Here is a 25474-nt window from a genome sequence, read left to right on the forward strand (position 1 = left end):
TAGTGAGGCCCTTTGCAACTCAGTGAGACCCTGTTTCAAAATAAAGAATAAAAAATAGGACTGGGGGTCTAGCTCAGCAGTAGAATGTTCCTGGGTCCCAACCCCAGTACTGCAAAAAAAAAAGGAAGGGAGGGAGGGAGGAAGGGAGGGAGGGAAGGAGGGAGGGAGGAAGAAAGGAAAGAAAAAAAATAGAAAAATAGGGCTAGGAGTGTCACTCAGAGGTAGAATGACCCTGAGTTCCATCCCCAGTCCCACCAAAAAAAAAAAAAGGAAAGACAGAGAAGCCAGGTATGGTGGCACATGCTTAAATCCCAGTACTTGGAAGGCTGAACTAGAAGGATCATAGGTTCACAGCCAGCCTCAACTATATAATGAGGCCCTCTCCAACTTCATGAGACCTGTCTCAAAAGAAAGAATAAAAAATAGGGCTGGGGGTATAGCTCAGACGTAGAAGTCCCCTGGGTTCAATCCCCAATACCACAAAAAATAAAAATAAAAACAAAAATAAAAGACAGAGAAATATAAAACAAAAGGGGCAAAATATTAATACCTGACAAATCTAAGTGGAGTTGTGCACTATTTCCTCTGTTTATCTTTTTCTTTCTTTTCTTTTTTTGGTGGTACTGGGGATGGAACTCAAGGGCATTCTACCTTCGAGCTACACCTCCAGCCCTATTTTTCTATGTTTCATTCTTAATTGTGAAACAGGGTCTCGCTGAGTTGCAAAGGACCTCACTAAGTAGCTGAGGCTATCTGTGAACCACGATCCTCATGTCTCAGCATCAAGCATGGCTGGCTCCATCTTTTGATAGATAATAAATATTTCAACATGAAACAATGGTATGGAATGAAGTTCCCCAAATAAACAGAATTTATTAGATACATATGCTTTAAAAATCAGAAGGAAGCTGGGCGTGGTGGCTCACACTTGTAATCCCAGCATTCGGGAGACTGAGACCTGAGGATCACAGTTCGCAGCCAGCCTCAGCTACTTAGCGAGGCCCTCTGCAACTTAGTGAGACCCTGTTTAGAAATAAAGAATAAAAAATAGGGCAGGGAGTGTAGCTCGGAGGTCAAATGCCCCTGGGTTCCACCCCCAAACCCGCAAAAAAAAAAAAAAAAAAAAAAAAAAAAATCAGAAGGAACCACACTTGTAATCCCAAAATTCGGGAGGCTGAGACCAGAGGTTCGTGGTTCGCGGACAACCTCAGCTACTTAGTGAGGCCCTCTGCAACTTAGCAAGACCCTGTTTCAAAACTAAAGAATAAAAAAATAGGACAGAGGGTGTAGTTCGGAGGTCAAGTGCCCCTGGGTTTCATCCCCAAACCCGCAAAAAAAAAAAAAAAAAAAAAAATCAGAAGGAAGACAGGAGCAGTGGCAAATACCTATAACCCCAATACTTGGTAGTCTGAGAAAGAATGCTAACAATTCAAAGCCAGCATACAGTAGCTAAGGAAGAACCTGGTTCAATTCTATCTTTCTTTCTTTTCTTTTTTTTTTTTTTTTTTTTTTAAATGGTCCTGGGCATGGAAGCCAGGGGCATTCTACCTCAGAGCTACATCCCAGCCTTATTATTCATTCTTTATTTGGAAACAAGGTCTCACTAAATTGCAAAGGGCCTCATTAAGTAGCTGAGGCTGGCCACAAACCCAGATCCTCCTGTCTCAGCCTTTTTCTTATTAATTTTAAAGGGCTGGAGGTGTAACCCAGATGGAGAAACCCACTAGGTTCAATCCCTAGTAACATTCACCAACAAAAAAACAAAAAAAACAAAAAACAGGGTATGATGGTGCACGCTTATAATCCCAGCATTGGAGAGGTCCAGACAGGAGAATCCGGATTCAAGGCCAGCCTCAGATACTTAGTGAGGCCCTCTGCAACTTATTTAGAACCTTTTTCAAAAATAAATAAACAAACAAACCAGGCTGGGGGTGTAGCTTGGAGGTAGAATACCCCTGGGTTCAATCCCCAGCATCAGCCAGGCGTAGTGGCACACGGTTGTAATCCCCACGCTTGGGAGGCAGAGACAGGAGGATCACACAGGTTCGAAGCCAGCCTCACTGACTTAAGAGACCCTGTTTCTAAATAAAAATATAAACTAGGTCTGGGAGTATAGCCCAGAGGTAGAAGGGTTTCCAGGAACCCCAGTACCAGGATGAAAAAAAATTAAATTTTATCCAATGGATTAGGCACTCACTAAATATGTATATATATATTTAATGAGGCTAGAAAGACTATAACAATGTGTGTCTTTATTTATCCTCCTGTCTCAGCCTCCCAAAGGCTGGGATTACAAACCTGTGTCACCACAACCCGTCTCCCAATATGTATCTTTAAAAAGAAATTTATACTTTTGTCTTTGAAAAAGAGAGAACATAAGCCTGTTCAACTATAACTTTTAGATGATTAGAAATAAAGTGCTAGAGAATATTTCTAAAATACTTTTACTTTAAGGTGGCAATATGATGGATAATATTTTCCAAGATTTTTGTCTGTTTGTTTTGGGTACTGGGGATTGAATCCAGGGCATTCTACCTTCAAGCAATACCCTCAGTCATATTTTTTACTTTTATTTTGAAACATGGTCTCACTAGGTTGATGAGTCTCACTAATTGCAGAGGCTATCCGCGAACCTGTGATCCTTCTATCTCAGCCTCCCAAGTACTGGGATTACAGGCCTGCACCACCACACGCAGCTAATTCCAAGTATTTTTATAATGTACATGTGCTTAAAAACTTTGCAATATAATGTATAAATCAACCATATAAATGCATGCTACATTACTTTTGAACAATGTTAGGTATTTTTATAATGTGCTAGCTTTTTCTAATTGAAAAATGCCAGCTACAGAAATTCTACTGATGAGTTTGTATTTCTTTTTTTCCTTACACTTTAAGAAATTATAGGTCAGTCACAAGAATAAAAAATTACTACACTTCAGCTTCTAAAATGTTAACAAAAGTAGTATTATTAAATGGTCCTTTATAAAACCCATTATAAACATATACCTCATCATATATGCTCCCGTTAATATCTGCACCATAGATAGGTGCCACAAAAGTTAAGTTCTTCCAGTACTTGCGCTCCAAATCTTCATAATCCAGGTATCTTGGAGTACAATATCTGCAAAAGATAAATTGGGGGGAAAAAATCAATAAAGACAAATTTAAGGCTTTTCCCACCAATCTGATTTAAATCACTTTTAAAACAAAATCCTATTAAAACAAAAATACTGCAGACATCAATGCTGTCAAATCTAACAAGTAAATATACAAATGCATTTGTCTTAGGTAACTGAATACTCTTAAGGTTTCTAACTCTATATGATCACTTTATATTCTTTATGAGCAGAGAAAAATACTTTCAAGCCTGGGGTGGTGGGGCACAACTGTCATCACAGAAGTTGGGAGGCTAAAACGAAAGGATTGACAGGTTTGAAGCCAGCTTCACCAACTTAGTGACACTCTCAGCAACTTAAGGAAACCCTGTTTCAAAACAAAAAAATTAAAACAGGCTGGGGGGTGTGGCTCAGAGGTTGAATGTCCCTAGGTTCATTCTCCAGGAACGAACACACACACACACACACACACACACACACACACACACACACACACACTCTCTCTCTCTCTTTCATAAAACTATCAATAACAGAAGCAGAAAATTAATTTAAAAGTCATTACTTAGGTGGAAGTAGAGGCCCGCCCCTACAATCCCAGTACTTGGAAGGCTGAGACAGGAAGATCACAGCTCAAGGACAGCCTTGGGAAGTAATGAGACTCTCATCAACCTGTAGCAAGACCTTGTTCAAAAATAAAAATAAAATAGGTCTGGCGTATAACTCAGAGGTACAATGCCCATGAGTTCATTCCCTAATACCATAAATAAATAAATAAATAAATAAATAAATATCATTACTTTTAGCTTTCAAAATAAAATATTTTAAAACTTTTTTCTTTGTTACTGGGAACTGAACCCAGGGGCAGTCTACCTCCAAACTGCAACTTCGGCCCTATGTATATATGTATGCATGTACTGTTTAATTTTGAAAAAGGGTCTCTAGCCAGGAGTTGTGGTGTGTGCTTCTAATTCCAGTATTGAGAAGCTGAGACAGGAGGATTGCAGGTTCAAAGTCAGCCTCAGCAACTTAGCGAGGCCCTCTGCTACTTAGTGAGACCCAGTTTCCAAATAAGAAATAAAACCCAGTTAGGGGTATAACTTGGAGGTAGAATGCCTCTGGGTTCAATAATTCTAGTACCAAAAAAAGTAAGAAGATATCAGATACTTTGCAATTATTAGGTTGTTTTGTGGTACGAGGATGTCACCCAGGGAATGTACCTCCGAGATACACCCCCAGCCCTATGTTTTAGGCCTTTTATTTTTGAAACACGGTTTCACTGAGGTGTGAATTGCCTCCTAAGTAGCTGAGGCTATCCATGAACCATGATCCTCCTGTCTCAGCCTCCTGAATGCTGGGATTACAAGTGTGCGCCACCACACCCAGCTTTGTGCTTAATATTACTAATGGTAGAAAAAAAAAAAAAAAAAGAAAATCTCTTACCCAGCTAAAATGGAAGAATATACTATAGTATAACCTTTGAAGAATATAATTTTTATCACATATCAAACATCAGAAAAATTTGGACCATTGACCTTAAAATCTATCTCTAGGAAACTCATCCTAACATCATGTGTATCATGGTAGATGATACATGATGTCTACTGCAGCATAACTAAACACAAACATCTAGCAACTAATGACTAGTTTTAAAGAATGAAATAAAGTATATCTTTTCATAGAAAATAAACATTACAGATCATTGTATAAACTGTGATCCTGTACCTCTAATTGGACTTTAAATGGTCAGAAAGAAATGTATACCAAATTAATTTGTTTTCTTTTTCTTCTCTTTTTTGGAGGTAATGGGGGTTAAACCCAGGAACATTTTACCTCTGAGCTACATCCCCAGTATTTGGGAAGCCAAAACTAGGATTACAGACATGTGCCACCACACCAAGCACTAAATCAATAATATTATCATCTCACACATAAAAATTAAAGAAAAGCACTATCTCCCTGAATTATTTAGAAATTTAACAATAATCTTAAATCACACAAAAAAAAACCCTCTGAGAAAATAAGCAATCCAGGTATATCATCCCAAGTATCTTTCCAAAGGGAATGAAATCAGAGAACTACAGTAACATATGCATATTCATGTTCATAGCAGCATAATTCACAATAGCCAAATTATAGAAACAATCTAGGTGTCCATCAACAGATGAACAAAGCACAAAATTATGGGATAGCCACACAATGGAATTCAACTCGGCAATCAAGAACAAAATTATGTCATATGCTGGAAAATGAAAGGACCTGGAAAGCATTATGTTTAGTGAGATTAGCCAGTCACAGAAAGCGAAGGGACATATGTTTTCTCTAATATGTGCAAGCTAGGGAGTAATGGGAATACCAGAGGACCTCTAGACAATGGAGGAGAAACCTAGGTGGAATCGGGGAGGTGGTCTCAGGGAAGGGGAAGACTGTGGTTCATAAATGAACATACTACCACCGGCTATGTGTACATATGTGAAAATACCAATATCAATCTCAGTACCCTGTATGGGAAGGGAGAAATAGGGAGTGAGCCAGGAGTTGGGGGCACTAAGAGTTGTGTGCATATATATCACTGTCAACATGACTCACATTAGGATGTAACTATAATATACAGTAAAAGCATATATAAAAAATAAATGACCTGCGCTTGGGAGCAGAGACAGGAGGATCGCGCAGGTTCAAAGCCAGACTCAGATACTTAGGCTCTCAGCAACTTAGCGAGACCCTGTTTCCAAATAAAATATAAAATGATCTGAGAGTGTAGTCTGGAGGTAGAAGACCTCTGGGTTCCATCCCCAATACCACCAAAAAAATAAAGAGAGAGAGAGAGAGAGAGAGAGAGAGAGAGAGAGAGAGAGAGAAAAGAAAATTTAAAAATAAATAAATAAATAAATAATGAAAAAATGGTCATGTGAAAAAGCTAATCCAAAAAGAAAAAGAAAATAAGCAACAAAAGGAAAAATTTGAGAAAATAATAAAAAAATAAAAACCCTAGCAGCACTCCCTACAAAGCATACTAGTTATTAGATTGACTTTGGAATAATCAACATCTACATTCACTAAAGAGTCCAAATTGGTTAACTATACAATAAGAAAGAAAACTTTATTTGTTAACTGTATTTGAAATACAGAGCAATTGGGAGACTGAGACGGAAGGATCCCAGGTTCAACGACACCCTCAACTACTTAGTTTAGTGAAGCCCTCTGCAACTTAATGAGAACCTGTTTCAAAATAGAATAAAAGCTAGGTATGGTGGCACACACTTTGTAATCTCAGAATTTGGGAGGCTGAGACAAGAGGATCACAGGTTCACAGACAGCCTCAGCTACTTAGTAAGGCCCTTTGCAACTCAGTGAGACCCTATTTCAAAGTAAAGAATAAAAATTAAGGCTGGAGCCGGGTGTGGTGATGCACACTTGTAATTCCAGCATTTGAGAGGCTGAGACAGGATTGTGGCTCGCAGACAGCCTCAGCTACTACCTAGTGAGGCCCTTTATAACTCAGTGAGACCCTGTTTCAAAATAAAGAAAAAAGTCGGGCTGGGGGTATAGTTCAGAGGTAGAATGCCCTGGGGTTCCATCCCCAGCATTGAAAAAAAAAATAGGTCTGGGGTGTAACTCAGAGATAGAATGCCCCTGGGTTCCATCATTAGTATTGAAAAATAAAAATAAAAAATAGGGCTGGGTATAGCTCAGAGGTAGAATGCCCCTGAGTTCCATCCCCATTACACACACAAAAAAAAAAAAAAGTTACTTAACCAAACAGGCGTTGTGGTACATGTCTCTAATTCCAGCTACTCAGGAGGCTAAGTCAAAAGGATCACAAATACAATTTAGATGTTGTCTCAAAAAAAAATTTAAAGGGTCAGAAATGGCCTTAAATCTGGGTTCCCCTGTCTCAGCTACCCAAGTACTGAGATTACAGGCCTGAGCCACCAACACCCAGTATTAACTAATCTTTTTAATAAATATAATATGATATTTTTTTTCTTTTCTTAGTGCTAGAGATTAAACCCAAGCAAGGGCATTCTACCTCTGAGGTATACCCCAGCCCTATATTATTATTTTTATTTTAAAACAGGGTATTGCTAAATTGTTGAGGCTGACCTCAAACCTGTGATCCTCCTGTCTCAGCCTCTCAAGTATTGGGATTACAGGCCTATGAAAACACACCAAGCTTGTAAATTTTTTTTTCCTTTTGGTACTACTGAGGATGAAACCCGGGGGCATTCTATGTCTGAATTATACACCCTATTTTTTATTCTTTATTTTGAAACAGGGTCTCACTGAGTTGCAAAGCACCTATAAACTGTGATCCTCCTGTCTCAGCCTCCCAAATGTTGGGATTACAAGCGTGTGCCACCACGCCCAGCTCTTGATTAATCTTAAGTATAAAGTATCCCTTGAAATTTCTAAGTTGCCAAGCAGAAATTCCACTCAATGTACTGACCTATTAATATATTAAGAGTAACACTGGAAATAGGTACAAAAATTTAGACAACAGAATAAATAATTAGGTAAAATTCTTGTTTCAATAGCATTATATTTAAAATACAATTCTGAGCTGGGCGTGGTGGTGCACACTTGTAATCCCAACATTCGGGAGGCTGAGACTGGAGGATCGGAGTTCGCAGACAGTCTCAGCTACTTAGTGATGCCCTCGGCAACTTAGTGAGACCCTGTTTCAAAATAAAGAATAAAAAATAGGACAGATAGTGTAGCTCAGAGGTCAAATGCCTCTTGGTTCCATCCCCAGACCCGCAAAAAATGAATAAATAAAACAGAATAAAATACAATTTTGAGCCGGGCATGGTGGCACACACTTATAATATCAGTGCTTGGGAGGCTGAGACAGGAGGATCGCACAGGTTTGAAGCCAGCCTCAGCTACTTAGTGAGGCTCTCGGCAACTTAGTGAGACCCTGTTTCCAAATAAAATATAAAATAGGTCTGGGAGTATAGCCCGGAGGTAGAAAGCCTCTGGGTTCCACCCCCAGTACCACAAAAAAAAAAAAAACAACAAAGAAAAGTAAAATGGTTGAAGTATTAGACTATCATGTGCTTAGTATGTCAAATACACTTTTTAATTAACTATGTTCATCCAATATCCTACCTCATTCATACCTATTCAAGAAATCTGAACAATTATTTGTTTAATCTTTTGGATTTGATTTGGCTTGTTATCATCAGATTATCATTTTCACCTAGGACCTTAACTAGGACTAGAAATACTCATCATTGTGATGATTTTCAAATATATCCACAAAATTTTTAATAATCTTTCCTTCAAGAATGAGAACTTCAGCCAGGCAAGGTGGCACACGTTTGTAATCCCAGTTCTTGGAAGGTGGAGACAGGAGGGTCACAGGTTCATAGCCAATCTCAGCAACTTAGTGAGACCATGTTTCAAACAAAAAAAGAGGCAGGTGAAATGGTGCACACTTTCAATGCAGTGTGCAGTGGGAGGCTGAGACAGGAGGATTGCAGACTTGTAGCCAGCCTCAGCTACTTGGTGAGGCTCTTAGCAACCTAGTAAGACCCTGTTTCCAAAAAAGAAATAAAATCAGGCTAGCGGTATAGCTCAGAGGTAGAAAACCTCTGGGAAGGAAGAGGAGGAGGAATAATAATAATAATAATAATAATAATAATAATAATAGTAATAATAATAATACAGCTTCATTCTCTTCCAAAGCCTTCCACTTAGGCTGCACTTAGCAAATCACTTGGAACAAACAGAATATGGCAGGCGTGACAGTGTGTCACTTCTGGGATAGGCTATAAAGGATACTCTGGTCTCCATCTTGCTCTGAAAGAAGCCATCTGCCATAACACAAGGAACAGCCCATGTGAAAAAGACCCAAGGACCCCAGCCAATAGCCACACTGTGGGAGTGCTTCTGGAACAGGCTCTCCTAGCCAGTCAAATGTTCAGAGAACAAGCAGACCCAGTCAACCTGGACCTCATGAAAGACCCTTAACCAGCACCACCCAGCTAGGCCACCCTCCTATTCCTGGCCTTCATAAACTATGAGTTGGTTTAAGCAGATAAAACTTAGAATGATTTGTTATACGGCAATAAACAGCTAACATAATGATGGTGGCCATCTAATTTATTCAAGATTTTCTTTTAAAATCACTAACCTTTGGCCAGGCATGGTGGCACACACTTGTAATCCCAGCATTCGGGAGGCTGAGACTGGAGGATTATGGTTCGTAAACAGCCTCAGCTATTTAGTGAGGCCCTCACAACTTAGTAAGACCCTGTTTCAAGATAAAGAATAAAAAATAGGGCACGGGATATAGCTCAGAGGTTGAATGCCCCGGGGTTCCATCCCCAGACCACCCAGAAAAAAGGTTTTAATGAATAAAAAAAAATAAAAGAATAAAAAAATAGGGCTGCAGGTATAGGGGTTCCATCCCCAGTACTGAAAAAATAAAATCACTAACCTTCATATACACATGTGTGTATGTGTGTGTATATTTATAAATATATAACATATATATAGCTTTTAACAATGTCACATAAAGAAAATCTTGCCTAATGATGAATTGTATAGAATCTTTGCAGTACTGGGGTTTGAACCCAGGATTTCCTACATGCTAGGAAAGTTCTCTACCACTGAGCTACATGACCAGCCTAAATGGTATAGAATCAAAAACTCATAACCATGTTTCAAAAATAAAAAATAAAGCCAGGTGTGATGGAGGACACTTATAATCCCACTACATGGGAGGTTGGGACAGAAAGACCACGGGTTCAAGACCAGCCTCCACAATTTAATGAAATCCTGATTCAAAAAAAAAAAAAAAATCAGGCGGCTGGGAGTATAGCTGAGAGGCAGAAGGCTTCTGGATTCAATCTCCAGTACCACAAAAATAAAAACTCATGGCAGCCAGGTATGGTGGAAGACCCTCATAATCCTAGTATTTGAGAGACAGAGACAAGAGGATCACAGGTTAGAAGACAGCCTCAGAATTTAGTGAGACTCTCAACCTAGTGAGACCTTGTTTCAGATAAAAATATAATAGGGCTGGGGGTGTAGCTTAGAGGTAGAATGCCCCTGGGCTCGATTCCCATTACCACAAAAAATAAGTAAAATAAAATATAAAAAAGGGCTGCCAGTATAGCTCAGAAAAAGAACACCTCTGGGGTCAATTCCCAGTTATCACAAAAAAGGAGTGAAAGAAGAAAGATTCCTAGCCGGGCGTGCTGGCGCACGCTTGTAATCCCCGTGCTTGGGAGGCGGAGACAGGAGGATCGCACAGGTTCAAAGCCAGCCTCAGCTGGCTTAAGAGACCCTGTCTCCAAATAAAATATAAAATAGGGCTGGGAGTGTAGCCCAGAGGTAGAAAGCCCCTGAGTTCCATCCGCAGTACCACCAAAAAAAAAAAAAAAAAAGAACAAAGATTCATGGCAGGAATGGGGATGCAGCTCAGTGGTAGTGCACCTACCTAGCATGCACAAAACCCTCGGTTCAAGCCCCAACACCAAAAAATCAGAGGAGGAGGAGGAGAAGGAGAAACAGAGAGACATGAAAAGAACCTCATGATGCCTAAAAGAAAGGCATTTAGCTAAGCAAGTTGCACTCACCTATAATCCTAGCACTTGGGAGATTGATAGAAGAGTCACAGATTCAAGATCAGCCTCAACAACTTAGAGAGATGTTTCAAAGTAAAAAATAAAGGCTGGGTATGGTAGCCCACACTTGTAATCCCAGTACTTGGGAGACTGGGAAAGGAGGATCACAGATTCAAAGCCAGACTCAGCAACTCAATGTCGCTCTAAGCAACTCAATGAGGTTCTCAGCAACTTAGCAAGACCCTTTTTCCAAATAAAATATAAAAATAAGTCTGGAGAGAGAACACCCCTGGATGCTATCCCCAGTAGTACCCAAAAAAATTAAAAAATATATATAAAATGAGCAGAGGAAGAACGCCCCTGGATTCAAATCCCTGTATCAAACACACATAAAAAGCTCAAATAAGCCGGACGTGGTGGCGCACGCTTGTAATCTCCACACTTGGGAGGCTGAAACAGGAGGATCACACAGGTTCGAAGCCAGCCTCTGCTGGCTTAAGAGACCCTGTTTCCAAATAAAAAATATAAAATAGGTCTAGGAGTATAGCCCGGAGGTAGAAGGCCCCTGGGTTCCATCCCCAGTACCGCCAAAAAAAAAAGGCTCAAATAACAGTTACTATGAGTGAGATAACAAAATGTGGAGCAATTTCATTAATAGTAAATTAAATGTTAGTAGGCAACCGCCTAATGAACAGAAAATAGTAAACAGTTAATGCGCATAGAATGGGTTTGTATAGAAGAAAGCCTTTGCATCATAGGCTCTGCGGTCCACCTGGTCCCTCATCATGTTCGTATCTCTCTGTGGAGCAAAGGGAATCTACTCACTTCCCGCTGTTGGCCAGCTGCCTGAACTCCTTCACTGTCATCGCTTTCTTCTGGATGTTGTACTGAGTAAACAGTCCTGACTGCCCTGTGACCATCTGCTGAATTGGTGCCGGAATGAGCAAGTTATCAATGTCATCATAGCACTGCCTTGGCTTCCACTCCTTAGGAGGAATCACCTAAAAGAAAATAATAGAAGGTTATTTCAAAGGTATTCCAAGTAGTTAGCTTTTCTATTCCAACAGAATACCACTGGAGAATTTCTCAGAATGACTATGACAAACATGTAAAAAAAAAAAATGAAGATTTGCAATAAGAAAAGATGATTTTTCTTTTCTTGTTACTGAGGAAAACCCAAGGGCATCCTACCTCAAAGCTCTACCCCCAGTCCTTTTTATTTGTGTTTTTTTGAACAGGGTCTCTTTAGGTTTCTGAGAGTCTAAGTTGCTGAGGTTGGCCTTGAACCTGTGCTCCTCCTGTCTTAGTCGCCTAAGTGCTACAGGTGTGCACCACCCTGCCTGGCTATAAAATATGCCTTTTTAACAGCAAAATTTGTTGACTACTTACTATAACCAGTTCTGTACACAAATGTGCCTTGTCTCGCAAAAGAAGATGAAATTATGTCTCTATAAATCATTTCTTACTCAAAGTTCATCTTTATTGAATTTTATCTAAACATCTAACTCTGAGCTATTTGCATTATATGAGAAAATAAGTAAATATTTATGTAGTCAACATTATTTTCTTTACAGACCTCTTGTGCAATAGGGAAAATAGCATATTGTATAATAGCAAATGTTTAAAAGCCAGATGTCTGAAAAGCTGGGGTGAACTTTGATTATCGTGTTTGCCTCTTCCCATGGAATACTCACAGCCGCGGCCAATCTGAACCTGGCAATGTGACATCATTGAACATGCAACTGGGAAGAGAGGTGCACTATCAACTCTCAGTGTCAGTATGAGCTGGTTCAGCACATCACCATTTTCCCATAGTGATATTTTTGCTTTGTTTTGTTTTGTGTGTGAGTATGTTTGGTCTGGGGATGAATCCCAGGGGCATTTTACCTCCCAGCTACACCCCCAGCCCTATTTTTTATTCTTTATTTTGAAAAAATAAAATAAATAAAGGTCTCACTAAGTTGTGGAGGGCCTCACTAAGTAACTGAGGCTGACCTCAAACCTGTGATCCTCTGGTCTCAGCCTCCCAAGCCTGGGATTACAGGCATGCACTAGCACACCTGGCTTGGAATTTTTCTACCTTAGAAGCTGTTCATATTTTTTAAGAAAAACTATAAATTTTTAATTAAAAAATATAGCAATCATATAGGAAATTAGAAATGATAAAAAACATAGCTCAGTGAATTATATTTTAAAACTCTATCACCATATAATTATTCTATTATGCTTTACTATTTTGAACACATATGAAATTACTGAAAGGTACATATATTACCTTAGAATAATAGGGCTAAGAAATGAATGCTTCAGAGCCAGGCGTGGTGGCGCACGCTTATAATCCCAGCATTTGTGAGGCTGAGACCTGAGGATCGCAGTTCGCGGACAGCCTCAGCTACTTAGTGAGGCCCTCTGCAACTCAGTGAGACCCGGTTTCAAAATAAAGAATAAAAAATAGGGCAGGGGGTGTAGCTCGGAGGCCAAATGCCCCTGGGTTCCATCCACAGACCCAAAAAAAAAAAAAAATTAAATCAAAAAGAATGCTTCGTACTTCAAACTATGAAATGAGTATATTTCTGACACTTGTTTTATGCAGCATGAAGTTTAGGTCAAGAAATTTCAAATCTTGAATAGACAGAGTTTTTATTTCAAAAACTCTTTAATTATGGCTCTGCAGCAGATTAAACAGATTAAGCATGAAATGTTCTAGCTTCTATTCCAAGTATCAAAGAAATATGAAGTCAAAATCTCCCCAGGTTATAAGTGAAACTGCAAAGGGTTGAAAAAAAAAAAGATAAAATTCTTTTATTCTTTTTTTCATGGTACTGGGGATTGAACCCAGGGGCACCAAAAAATAAAAATAAATAAAAATAAAAATTAGGGCTGAGGGTGTAGCTCAAAGATAAAATGCCCCTGGGTTCCATCCTCAGTATCGCCAAAAAATATATATGTATTAACTTTGGAGGATACTGGTGATTAAAACCAAGGGCATTCTGCCTTGGAGCTACATTCCAGCGTGTGTGTGTGTGTGTGTGTGTGTGTGTGTGTGTGTGTGTGTGTGTTACCAGGGATGGAACCCAGGGGCATTCTACCTCCGAGCTACAACCCAGCCCTATTTTATATTTTATTTGGAAACAGGGCCTCAATAAGTAGCTGAGGCTGGCTTTGAACCTGTGCGATCCTCCTGTCTCAGCCTCCCAAGTGCTGGGATTACAAGCATGCACCACCACACCCGGTGCTATTTTTTATTTTGAAACAAGGTCTTGCTAACTTGCTGAGGCTAGCTTCAAACCTGTCATCCTTCTATCTCGACCTTCCAAGTATTGAGATTCAGGCAAGTACCACTATGCCTGACTAATAAAAAATTAACTTAAACATTTTACAGTCAGATGTGGTAGTGCACACCTGTAATCCCAGTACTTGGGGAGCTGAAACAGGACTATCACAAATTGGAGAACAGCCTCAGAAAGTAGTGAGACTCACAACAACCTAGTAAGGCCCTGTTTCAAAACAAAATAGGGTTAAGGGAGTAGCTAAAGGGGTAGAATGCCCCCTGGATTTAATCCCCAGCACCACAAAAATAGATAAATTTTGCTATTCTGTATATGAAAAAGGTTCATCATAATCTCCCTCTAAAAGTATAATACACAGCCAGGCGTGGTGGCGCACGCTTGTAATCCCAGCATTCAGGAGGCTGAGACAGGAAGATTGCAGTTCACGGACAGTCTCAGCTACTTAGTGAGGCCCTCTGCCACTCAGTGAGACCCTGTTTCAAAGTAAAGAATAAAAAATAGGACTGGGGGTGTAGCTTGAAGGTAGAATGCCCCTGGGTTCCATCCCCAGACCCGCAAAAAAAAAATAATAATAATAATAATAATAATGATTTTCCCCCAAAAGATAATCTGAACTTTCTGACAGCCAAAACTGATATATTTATTAGAGAAACTAAAGATAAGATGGGCACATTCCTGTAACGTGCTATCAACATTGCACTGATACAGAACCCCACAGGTGGCACTGTTTCCCCAAAACAAGGCAGCTCCAGCAGGGCAGTTCTGATTTTTACCTTATGATTTGGTTCTGTGGATCTGTTATTACTGCAACTTCCAGAACAAGAGGGAAACTCAGTAAAACTGAGTTTATGTGACTTGACACAGAAGACAGCGAAAATGGTTAAAAACAAATAGCTCACTGTATTCCCAGTATAGTAAAACTGAAAAAATGGATGTCTCCAACTCTGTCAATGAGTCTCACGTTCAAGGAGGCGGGGTGATCTGGACTCAGGTGTGTCTTGTGACTGTGGTTCTCATTAACTGATTCTCTTTCACGAAACCCCGAGCAGCACAGGTGTGCTCCGTGTGACTGCAGCTCCCTTGTGACATGCCACACTACCACCGGCCATTCTACTAATCTCAGTGGAACACAGTACAAGTTTTCAAGAAATGAAGGGAAGAAAACAGGACGAGGGGCTGCACTGAGACCAGAGAGAAAGACAGTCCCCAATTATCCTCTGCTAAACTAAAGCCCAAAGCCATGATAAACAACTACAAGTTGATGATCAAAATGGTTTGCGAGTGATTCTGGAAATAAAATAATCTCAACTAAAGAATGATTTTTTTTGAAGATTTAAAGAAGTTTATTAAAAGATGGAAATACATAAAATAGAAATACAGCCCCAAGCCAAAATGGCATGGGGGGGGGTGACTCAAAATGAAATGAATACACCCTAAAGAATGATTTTAGTTGTATATGGTGGCATACTCCTGTAATCCTAGCATTTGGGAAGCTGAGACCCGGAGGATCGCGGTTTGCGGACAGCCTCAGCTACTTAGTGAGGCCCTCTGCAACTCAGTGAGGCCCGCTTTCAAAATAAAGAATAAAAAAATAGAACAGGGGGTGTAGCTCGAAGGTCGAATGCCTTTGGGTTCCATCTCCAGACTCGCAAAAAAAAAAAGAAAGAAAGAAAGAAAGAAAGAAAGAAAGAAAGAAAGAAAGAAAGAAAGAAAGAAAGAAAGAATAAAGCTAGGCGTGGTGGTACACATTTGTAATCCCAGCATTTGAGAGGCTGAGACAGGAGGATTGCTGTTCGCAAACAACCTCAGCAAGTTAGTGAGGCCCTTTGCAACTGAGAGAGACCCTGTTTCATATAAAGAAAAAAAAAATAGGGCTGGGGGTGTAGTTCAGAGGTAGAATGTCCCTGGGTTCCATCCCCAGTACCATGAAATCAAAAAATCAACTACACAAAATAAAGAACAAAATATAGGGCTAAAGGTAGGGCTCAGAGGTACAATGCCCCTGGGTCCAATCCTGAGTTCTAAGCAGAAAAAAAAAAAATAGGTTGGGGTTATAGCTCGGAGGTAGAATGCCCCTGGGTTCAATCACCAGTACTGGAAAAAAAAAAAAAAGATAAAAGAGGGGTGCCCAGCATGGTGGTGCATGCTTGTAATCCCAACTTGGGAGGCTGAAACAGGAGGATCGTGGATCCTCAGCTATTTAGTGAGGCCCTCTGCAACTTAGTAAGACCGTGCTTCATAATAGAGACTAAAAAATAGGGCTGGAAGTGTAGCTTGAGGGTAGAATGCCTTGGGTTCCATCCCCAATACCACACAGTAAATAAATAAAATAAAATAGAGCTGAGGGTATAGCTCAGAGGTAGAATGCCCTTGAGTTCAAATTCTAGTACCACAATAAATAAATAAGTAAATAAATAAATAAATAAATAAGGCAGGCAAGTTGAGGTTGTAGCTCAGAGTACAATGCCTCTGGATTCCATATGCAGTACTACCAAAAAAAAAAAATGGCCGGGCGTGGCGGCACAAGCTTGTAATCCCAGCATTTGGAAGGCTGAGACAGGAGGATCGCAGTTCGAGGACAGCGCCAGCTACTTAGTGAGGTCCTTTGCAATTCAATGAGACTCTGTTTCAAAATAAAGATTAAAAAATAGGGCTACAGGTGTCACTTGGAGGTAGAAACCCCCTGGGTTGGCTGGGAGTGTTGACGCACGCTTGTAATCCCAGCACTTGGGAAGCTGAGACAGGAGGATCACACAGGTTTGAAGCCAGCTTCAGCTACTTAGTGAGGCTCTGAGCTACTTAGTGAGACCCTTTTTCCAAATAAATTATAATATAGGGCTGGAGGTGTAGCCCGGAAGTAAAAAGCCCCCGGGGTTCCACCCCCCAGTACCACAAAGCAAAAAAGGAAAAGAAACCCCTGGGTTCCGTTCCCAGTACTACAAAAAAAAAAAAAAATCTTTTCCCCAAAGATAATCTGAAGGTTCTGACTGCCAAAGCTGATACATTTTTTTGTTCTTTTTTAATTTTTTTAACATTGTTTTTATTTTTATGTGGAACATATTGAAAATGGCATACATTCAGACTATGCTTCGTGCCCTCCCCCCTCCCAACAATGAGTGTCCAGGTTAACCATGCAATATTTATATTTGTACACAAATTCAGGTGTAGCTCCTTCATTAATCAACCTCAGCCTTCTTCCTCTCCTATCTTTCCATTCTAGCTTTGATGAGGTTTCTCCTCCATTGTCTAGAGTTCCTGTGGTATCTCTAATACTCCCTAGTTTGGGCATATTAGAGAAAACATAAGTACCTTCTATTTCTGTGCTTGGCTGATCTCACTTAACATAATGTTCTCCAGGGCTTTCCATCTTCTTGCAAATGACATGATTTTGTTCTTTTTTATAACTGAGTAGAATTCCATTTTGTGTATTTCCCATAATTTTGTAATCCATTCATCTTTTGATGGAGACCTAGGCTGGTTCCATATTTTGGCTATTACAAATTGTGCTGCTATGAACATGGGTATGCAAATGTTGATGTAGTTCTCTGATTTCAACCCATTTGGAAAGATATACCCAGGAGTGGTAAAGCCAGATCATAATGGTGGGTCCAGTGGCTGAACTAGTTTTACCAACAGTGTAAGAGTTCCTCTTTCTCCACATCCTTGCCAGCATTTGTTGTTTGAGTTCTTTATGTTTGCCACTCTGATTGGGGGTTAGACGGAATCTCAGTGTAGTTTTGATTTGCATCTCCCTGATGGCTAATGATGTAGAACACATCTTTTCATGTATCTATTATGTCTCTTCTTTTGTGAAGTGTCTATTCAGTTCAGTGGCCCATTTCTTGATCGGGTTGCTTGTTTTGCTAGCGTAGAGTCTTTTGAGCTCTTTGTATATTCTGGATATTAGCCCTCTATCTGAGTGGTGGCTGGTAAAGATCTCCCATTCTGTAGGCTTTCTCTTTAGATTCTTGATGGTTTCCTTTGATGAGAAGAAACTTTTTAGTTTGATGCCGTCCCACTTGTTAATTATTGCTTTAATTTCCTGCACTTTGGAGGTCTTGTTGAGAAAGTTACTGCCTGTACCTGTTAGAGTGTTGAGCCTATGCCCTCCTCTAATAACGTCACAGTCTCTGGTCTAATTTCTAAGTCTTTGACCCATCTTGAGTTGATTCCTGTGCATGGTGAGAGGTAAGGATTTAGTTCCATCTTTCTACAAATGGATAGCCAGTTCTCCCAGCATCATTTGTTGAAAAGGTTGTCTTTTCTCCAGCGTACAAATTTGGCCCCTTTGTCAAAAGATCAATTGACTATAGGTGTGTGGAGCTGATATATTTTTTTAAAGAAACTAAAGGTAAGATGGAGGGGATGGGAGGGGGAAGAGGGAAATTCTCTAATGTTCATGATGTATATTAACAAACATATCAAAGTCAATAACTAAGCCAAACATGAGGAGGCAGGGAGGGAATGGGGCGGGAATTGGGTAAGGGTTAATTGGGTGGTGTGCATGATGCCTCCACCATCTTGTACTCCATTAAGAAGTATGACTACAGCCGATGTGGTGGCGCACCCTTGTAAATCCAGTAATTGGGAGGCTGAGACAAGAGGATCTTGGTTCAAGGACAGCCTCAACTACAACTTAGTGAGGCCCTGTTTCCAAATAAAGGATAAAAATGGGCTGGTGTGAAGCTTGGAGGTAGAATGCCCCTGGGTTCTATCCCCAGTACTACAAAAAGTAAAAAAGAAGTATGACTACAATGCCCCAATAAAAAGTTAAAAAAAAAAAAAAGATAAGATGGGTACATTACTATAATTCCTGAGAGGCTGAGATAGGAGATTGCAGGTTCAATGACAGCCTCAGCAACTTACTGAGACCGTGTATCAAAATAAATTTTGGCCCAGTGTGGTGGCACACGCTTGTAATCCTAGTACTTGGGAGACTGAGACAGGAAGATCTCAGGTTCGCAGCCAGCCTCAGCTACTTAGTGAGGTCCTCTGCAACCTGGTAAGACTTTATTTCAAAATAAAGAATAAAAAAATAGAAAGCCGGGCGTGGTGGCGCATGCTTGTAATCCCAGCATTTGGGAGGCTGAGACCAGAGGATCGCAGTTCGCGGACAGCCTCAGCTACTTAATGAGTCCCTCTGCAACTCAGTGAGACCCTGTTTCAAAATAAAAGAATTAAAAATTGGGCAGGGGATGTAGCTTGGAGGTCAAATGCCTCTGGGTTCCATCCCCAGACCCGCACAAAAAAAAAAAAAAAAAAAAAAAATAGGGCTGAGGTATAGTTCAGATGTAGAATGCCCCTGGGCTTCAATCCCCCAATACCACAAAAAATTATTATTATTATTATTATTATTATTATTATTATTATTATTGTTTTATTTTTTTTTAATGACTAGCCAGGCGTGGTGGCACACACTTGTAATCCTGGCTCTTGGGAGGAGGAGACAGGAGGATCGCACAGGTTCGAAGCCAGCCGCACTGGCTTAACAGACCCTGTTTCCAAACAAAAATATAAAAAATAGGTCTGAGAGTATACCCCGGAGATAAAAGGGCTTCCAGGAACCCCAGTAGCACCAAAAAGGGGGGGGGGGCGCTAGGGGCTGGATGTGGTGGCACACGCTTGTAATCAGTACTTGGGAGGCTGAGACAAGGTTCACAGCCAACCTCGGCTATTTAATGAGGCCCTGTTTCAAAATAAAGAATAAAAAATAAGGCTGGGCATGTAGGTCAGAGGTAACATGCACCTGAGTTCAATCCCCAGTACAGCCACACACACACACACACACAAAACACACACACACACACACACACACACACACACACAAACCACCTCCTCAGGTTGCAGGTCAGAGGATGAATTACATAGACAATCTGTCTCAAAGCTCTAACTGTGGATTTGCAGGCGTAAACATGCAACACAGCTGGGCGTGGGAGAGCACACCTGTAATCCCAGTCCTTGGGAAACTGAGATAGAAGGATCACAGGTTCAAAGCCAGGCTCAGCAACTTAGCAAGACTGTGTTTCAATATTTAAAAAAAAAAAAAATCAAACAAAAATCAGGCTGGAGGTGATTTTTTTAGTCCAGTACACAGTACCACAAACAAAACAATGCAAAACATGCAATATAGCCAGGCATGGAGGTGCACGCCTATAATCCAAGTACTTGGAAGGCTGAGGCAGGAGGATTGCAAGTTTGAGACCAGCCTCAGAAACTTAGTAAGACCACCTTTCAAAAAATAAAAAGGATTGGGAGTGTGGCTCAGAGGTAGAATGCCCGTGAGTTCAATCCCCAGTAATAAAAAATTAGGAAGAGAGGGAGAAAAGGAAAGAAGGGGGGCAAAGAGTTCAGATTAGAATACCCCTGGGTTCAATCCCCAATGCTACAAAGAAAAAAAAAATCTATGCGATACTGTCCTCAGCACCATAGTTAACAATCCATAACTCTAAGAATATCTTTTTTTTTTTTTTCCAGTACTGGGGATTGAACCCAGGGGCATTCTACCTCCGAGCTACACCCCCAGCCCTATTTTTCAGTCTTTACTTTGAAACAGAGTCTCAGTTGCAGAGGGCCTCACTGAGTCACTGAGGTTGGCTGCAAACCTGTGATCCTCCTATCTCAGCCTCCCAAGTACTAGAATTACAAGTGTGAATCACCACACCTGGTTTAAGAGTATCATTTATACCCACAGTTCTCTTTTATAATTATTATTTGGTAGTACTGGAAATCGAACGCAGGGACATTCTACCTTTAGTCCTACTGTACAATAGCCACAGCCCTATTTCTTTTTTTAACAAGTGTCACTAAGTAGTAAAGGGCCTCAATAAGTAGCTGAGAGGTTGGTTTTGATCCTGGGATGCTCCTGTGTCAACCCACCAAGTACATGGGCATGCACTGCCATGCCAACTTTATACCCAGTTATTAAGTCATCCTCATCATTTCTAAGGATATTATTTGGTACCTATAAGAATAAGAAAAGATAAGCATTTTCAGATATCTCTAAAACCAAAGACTACTTCTCCCATATTCATGCATCGAGGCCACAATCGGCTCCTCACCAGATGAATATAAGCACCCTCATAAGACTCCTGCACTGAGGTCATTGCTCAGGCGAAAGCCAGTATGTTCTTTCCAAAATACTGTCACAAAAATAGCCAAAGAAAGGAGCAAGCAAACAGGCACCACATCCTGCTCTCCCACTTTAACAGTGCTTCTGACTGCACTTATAATAAGAGCCCTGATGCATTCCCATAGCTGGACAAGCCCAGGATCATCTGGCCCCTCTGCACTTTACTTAGGACTAACCCTCTTCCCCCTGCTAAATGATCACCAGTTCCACTGACCACCTTCCTCTTCCTCCCAAGCATGTGGTTCAGCCAGCCTTCAGGCCTCTGGACAAAAAGGCTAATTCTCTTTCACTGTGTCTTGAGAAGTATGGTTTCTTTCCATCCTTGACTCTCTGCTTAAATGCCCTTAACTCATTACCTGATATGCTATATGTTCCATGGAGCCTGGGACTTGGTGTGTTCTGTCCCCCAGAGCCCAGGCATACATCCTTAGCACCAGCATGGTGCCTCGTATAGAGCAGGCACTCTTCACATTTGATGAACGAGTAACTGAGCAGAAAACACAATGGGAATAGCTATAGAGAGAGAAAGCACACTATGGTTGCCTAGGGATGGGGTACAGATGGCAAGAATGGGAATAGGTATAGTTTCTTTATGGAGTAATAAAAATGTTCTGAGAATTAAATAGTGGTGATAGCTATATAAGTATAAATACGCTAAATACCACTGAAATACAAACTTTAAGTGGGCATATTATATGGTACATGAGTTGTATCTCAACAAACTGTTATAACAAAAACATACAATGAAGCCGGGCATGGTGGCGCACGCTTGTAATCCCCGCGCTTGGGAGGCTGAGACAGGAGGATCGCACAGGTTCGAAGCCAGCCTCAGCTACTTAGTGAGGCTGTCAGCAACTTAGTGAGACCCTGTTTCCAAATAAAATATAAAATAGGTCTGAGAGTATAGCCTGGAGGTAGAAAGCCTCTGGGATCCACCCCCAGTACCACCACCAAAAAAAAAAAAAATACAATGAGCTAGGCATGGTGGCCCACACCTGTAATTCCAGTATTTGGGAGGCTGAGACAGGAAAATCACAGGTTCATGGCCAGTCTCAGCAACTTAGTGAAGCCTCCACAACTTAGTGAGACCCTGTTTCAAAATAAAAAATAAAAGCCGGGCATGGTGGAGCACGCTTGTAATCCCAGCATTTGGGAGGCTGAGACAGGAGGATTGTAGTTAACAGACAGCCTCAGCTACTTAGGGAGGCCCTTTGCAACTCAGTGAGACCCTGTTTCAAAATAAAAAATCTCCACACTGGTCTCCATAGTGGCTGAACTAATTTATGCTCCCACCAATGGTGTAAAAAAGTTCCTCTTTCCCCACATCCTCATCAGCATTTGTTGTTGTTTGATTTCTTTATGTTTGCCACTCTGACTGGGGTTAGATGGTATCTCAGCGTAGTTTTGATTTGCATCTCCCTGATGGTTAATGATGTTGAACATCTTTTCATGTGTCTATTGGCCATTTGTATCTCTTGTGAAGTGTCTATTCATTTCAATTGCCCATTTCTTATTGGGTTATTTGTTTTGCTAGTATAGAGTCTTTTGAGCTCTTTGTATATTTTGGATACTAGCCCTCTATCATGAGTGGTGGCTGATAAAGATCTTCTCCCATTCTGTAGGCTTTCTCTTTAGGTTCTTGATAGTTTCCTTTGATTAGCAGAAACTTTTTAGTTTGATGCCATCCCACTTATTAATGCTTGCTTTAATTTCTTGCACTTTGGAGGTCTTGTTCAAAAAGTTACTACCTGTGCCTATATGTTGGAGCGTTGAACCTATGCCCTCCTCTGCAAGCTAGTTTAGTTACTATGGAGATCAGTGTGGAGATTCCTTAGAAAACAGGGAATGGATCTACCATATGATCTGGCTACACCACTCCCGGCTATCTTTCCAAAGGGGTTGAAATCAAAGAACTACAATAATATATGCATACCCATGTTCATAGCAGCACAATTTGTAATAGCCAAAATATGGAACCAACCTAGGTCTCCATCAAAAGATGAATGGATTGCAAAATTATGGGAAATACACACAATGGAATTCTACTCAGCAATAAAGACAAAATCATGTCTTCGCAAAAAGATGGAAAGACCTGGAGAACATTATGTTAAGTGAGATTAACCAAGCACAGAAAGAGAAGAGACATATGTTTTCTCTAATATGCCCAAACTATGAAGTATTAGGAATATCAGAGGAACTCCAGATAATAGAGGGGAAACCTCAGCAAAGCTAGAAAGGAAGGGTAGGAGAGGAAGAAGGATGAGGTTTATTAATGGAGGCGCTACATTCGAAAATGTGTATAAGTGTGAATGTAGCATAGTCAACATGGACAAACATTGTTGGGAGGGGGAGAAGAGGAACAGGATGGGGGGGCACCAATTACTGTGTGAAGATATGCCACTGTCAATATGTTCCATATTATGATGTAAAACTATAGTATACCAATAAAAATTAAAAAATAAAATTAAAAATTTAAATAAAAAGAAAAAAATAGGGCTCAGAGGTAGAATGCCCCTGGGTTCCATCCCCAGCACTGCCAAAAAATAAAATAGGGCTGAGGGAATAGCTCAGAGGTAGAATAGCCCTGGGTTCAATCCCTAGCACCAAAAAAAAAAAGAAAGAAAGGAAGCAAGGAAAGAAAAGGAAAAGGAAAAAAAGGGAAGGAAGGAAATAAGGGAGGGAGGGAAAGAAAGGGAAGGCAAAAGGGGAGGGAGAGGGACATCTTAGAACACTATGCTCATTGGAAGAAAAATAAGATAATTATTCTTTGAGGAAATCAAGTGTTCTGAATGGATTAAGAACAAAAGTATTACAAATACCTTCCCTCTGGAAGAAATAATGTCCCATATGGTGAAGATTAAGAGTATAACTTAAAGGCCAAGTGAGCCCTTTTCGTGCCAGGCTCTGAGCATAATCACCTTTGCAAGACCCGCTCGGTGGGCTCCTTTAGACTCCATGTAGGCCAGGTATTTGTTGAAGTCCCGGAACTCCTCCATGGTGGGTCTGAAGGTCATTATTTTACAGCTGGGGTTCAGGGGACTATCAGCCTCCGTCACCTCCATGATGGCTGGGACAGTCTCTGTAGAGAAAAGGACAACTGAATTAGGTATGCTTAAGTCAGTGGTCTTTCTCCCAAGGAGCATGGAGCACTTGCAATAACTCTGCTCTGTTACTTCCCATGCCTGCCCCTCATAGGCGACTCCCACATCTCATCTCCCCTGAACTCCTGAGCAAACAGCAGCTTCTAGTCCCCTCTGCCCTGCTCCTGGTCCTGCACTGAATCACTGACCTGACTGTAACGCTGGCCTCCTCAAAATCCTTACACACAAAAACAAATTTTCTAATATTGAAAGTTTACAAAGGATGTTGTTCCCATGCATCGACTCTGAAGAGACTCACTCATACACCTGTGTAGAGGCCTCGTCTAGGTTGAGCAGATGTTCAAGAGTCCTAGCACGAGCTGACCCAGGCATGTGTCCAGCTTATCATGCCATGCTTTCCTAGAGTGATTCACGATCAGTCATTCAGCAAAACACCAGGCACCAGACTACCAGTGAAGACAGAGAAAGGGGTAAGGTTTCCCCTCACCTTCCAAGCTCAAAGCCCAGAAGCTATACAAACCTCAGTGCAAAATATACAGACTCGAGAGTGGTGGCACATGCCTGTAATCCAGTACTTGGGAGGCTGAAACAGGAGGATCCTAAGTTCGCAGCCAGCCTCAGCAATTTAGTGAGTCTCTCTGCAACTTAGTGAGATCCTATTTCAAAATAAAAAAATAAAATAAAGAGCCTGGGGATATAGCTCAGAGGTAGAATGCCCCTGGGTTCAATTTCCATATCTATCTAGATGAATATTCTCCCTCTCCCCCCCCCCTCACACACACACACACACACACACACTGTACACAAGAAGGAGCAACTCCATCTGGACTAAAATCACTTCCCTAGAAAGAGGTCGAGTTAATAGGTAGTACAGTGTGGCAGCACATATCTGTAATCCCAGTACTTGGGAGGCTTGGGACAGAAGGATTGCCAAATTCAAAATCAGACTCAGCAATTTAGCAATAATTTGTTTCAAATTTTAAAAATAAGTGGGCATGGTGGCACATACTTGTAATTCTAGTACTTGGGAGGCTGAGGCAAGAGGATCCCAGGTTCATGGCCAGCCTTAACAACTTGTGAGGCCCTCCACAATTTGGTGAAATCCTGTTTCAGAATCAAAAATAAAAATAGGAGCTGAGCATGGTGGCGCACGCTTGTAATCCCAACATTTGGGAGGCTGAGACCGGAGGATCGCAGTTCGCGGCCAGCCTCAGCAACTTAGTGAGGCCCTCCGCAACTTAGTAAGACCTTGTTTCAAAAT

At 40.9% G+C, this 25474-nt stretch overlaps 1 protein-coding gene across 2 annotated transcripts in view; it reads right to left on the reverse strand.

Annotated features, from left to right (window-relative positions):
- KDM4C (lysine demethylase 4C) overlaps window positions 1-24174 on the reverse strand; it is a gene marked incomplete at both ends in the record, with an annotated part of 355445 nt that extends 331271 nt beyond the window's left edge. For both annotated transcript variants that reach the window (XM_080708835.1, XM_080708836.1), the window contains 3 exons: window positions 3010-3124; window positions 11519-11694; window positions 24031-24174. In XM_080708835.1, coding sequence (XP_080564961.1) covers window positions 3010-3124; window positions 11519-11694; window positions 24031-24174 — 435 coding nt within the window. The remainder of the gene's footprint in view (window positions 1-3009; window positions 3125-11518; window positions 11695-24030) is intronic.
- Between the last annotated feature and the right edge of the window lie 1300 nt (window positions 24175-25474).

This window comes from Muscardinus avellanarius (genome assembly GCF_963383645.1).
Source record: "Muscardinus avellanarius genome assembly, chromosome: 13".
Taxonomy (NCBI): domain Eukaryota; kingdom Metazoa; phylum Chordata; class Mammalia; order Rodentia; family Gliridae; genus Muscardinus; species Muscardinus avellanarius.